Source organism: Micropterus dolomieu, linkage group LG10, assembly GCF_021292245.1.
Source record: "Micropterus dolomieu isolate WLL.071019.BEF.003 ecotype Adirondacks linkage group LG10, ASM2129224v1, whole genome shotgun sequence".
Lineage (NCBI taxonomy): Eukaryota > Metazoa > Chordata > Actinopteri > Centrarchiformes > Centrarchidae > Micropterus > Micropterus dolomieu.
In genome coordinates this window covers 29,769,358-29,771,324 of record NC_060159.1, presented here as the reverse complement: position 1 = coordinate 29,771,324, position 1,967 = coordinate 29,769,358, and the positions used below count along the sequence as shown (strand labels likewise).

General features: G+C 34.6%; 1 protein-coding gene across 4 annotated transcripts in view; it reads right to left on the bottom strand.

Annotated features, from left to right (window-relative positions):
* tmem251 (transmembrane protein 251) overlaps positions 1-1,296 on the bottom strand; it is a 3,144-nt gene extending 1,848 nt beyond the window's left edge. Inside the window, exons 1-2 of one of the 4 annotated variants that reach the window (XM_046061280.1) lie at positions 1,152-1,296; positions 957-1,055 (exon numbers count right to left, since the gene is read on the bottom strand). In XM_046061280.1, the coding sequence (XP_045917236.1) occupies positions 957-1,014 (58 nt within the window). In that variant the 5' untranslated portion in view covers positions 1,015-1,055; positions 1,152-1,296. The other 3 variants (XM_046061282.1, XM_046061284.1, XM_046061283.1) reach the window with 3 other exon arrangements.
* Positions 1,297-1,967: the final 671 nt, after the last annotated feature.

Here is a 1,967-nt window from a genome sequence, read left to right as displayed (position 1 = left end):
TAATCAATAATCATGTTGTCAATACATCCTCCACACTGTGGGGAGAAATAATCAATAATCATGTTGTCAATACATCCTCCACACTGTGGGGAGAAATAATCAATAATCATGTTGTCAATACATCCTCCACACTGTGGGGAGAAATAATCAATAATCATGTTGTCAATACATCCTCCACACTGTGGGGAGAAATAATCAATAATCATGTTGTCAATACATCCTCCACACTGTGGGGAGAAATAATCAATAATCATGTTGTCAATACATCCTCCACACTGTGGGGAGAAATAATCAATAATCATGTTGTCAATACATCCTCCATACTGTGGGGAGAAATAATCAATAATCATGTTGTCAATACATCCTCCATACTGTGGGGAGAAATAATCAATAATCATGTTGTCAATACATCCTCCATATGTTTGGGAGAAACAATCAATAATCATGTTCAAGATATTAACATATCACCAGTATCATCAGTAGTTTTTATGACGTATCAATACTAGAAGAAATGAAAAGTCAGTAATCAATATGTCAGCCCATCCTCTGAGAAAGTTCAGCATCCTCCATACTGATAATACTAAAACCTAATAATCAATCAGTACTGCCGCCTTTAGCCTGTGCCAGTTTCCAGCTAAATTTCAGGACATTTAAATCCATACTCACCATTAACATTACATTCAAACCGGATTTTATATCTAGCCTACACATTTAAAGTTCCTGCCTGTTCCTGCCAAACTCCATTCATTTTTAGCCAGTTTTAACACTGTTTATATGCGGCGTTCTGTTCATGAGCCCGGCTTAAAACAATATTAAATCTGACCTGACCTCGGGTAACTGTAGCAGAGTTCCCGAGACTCTCTGCGCCAGACTCCATTCATTTTTAGCCAGTTTTAACACTGTTTATATGCGGCGTTCTGTTCATGAGCCCGGCTTAAAACAATATTAAATCTGACCTGACCTCGGGTAACTGTAGCAGAGTTCCCGAGACTCTCTGCGCCAGACTCCATTCATTTTTCAACTCTGTGATGTTTCCTGCCGACCTCCATCTTGCTCTGTTTATTTACACACAGACAATCAGCAGCTTGTTAGCCTGTTAGCAGCCTGTTAGCAGCCCGTTAGCCTCTTAGCTCTTGTTTTTATCATCTTACCTTCCTTCGCGCGGAATCTTTCAAATTAAAATTCGGCCGTAGGCTCGTTTTTAATCCGCTGTGGGTCCCGGAGGTCCGGGAGTCACGTCTCTCTCTTCCTGTTTTGTCACCTGACACCCACGGATGACGTCATTCACAGGCCCGATTCTCCAGCTCCTCCTGTTGTTCAAATACTACGGTGGCCGAAAGCTGCAAAAGTAATAAATAATAAATTAATGTGCCATTACTCTAAAATAATATAAAAAATACGACTCTTACTACAAATTAATATTAAAAATACACGACTCTTACTACAGATTAAAATAAAAAATACGACTCTTACTACAAATTAATATTAAAAATACACGACTCTTACTACAGATTAAAATAAAAAATACGACTCTTACTACAAATTAATATTAAAAATACACGACTCTTACTACAAATTAATATTAAAAATAAAGGACTCTTACTACAGATTAAAATAAAAAATACGACTCTTACTACAAATTAATATTAAAAATACACGACTCTTACTACAAATTAATATTAAAAATAAAGGACTCTTACTACAGATTAAAATAAAAAATACGACTCTTACTACAAATTAATATTAAAAATACACAAGTCTTACTACAGATTAAAATTAAAAATAAACGACTCTTACTACAAATTAATATTAAAAATACACGACTCTTACTACAAATTAATATTAAAAATAAACGACTCTTACTACAAATTAATATTAAAAATACACGACTCTTACTACAGATTAAAATAAAAAATACGACTCTTACTACAAATTAATATTAAAAATACACAAGTCTTACTACAGAT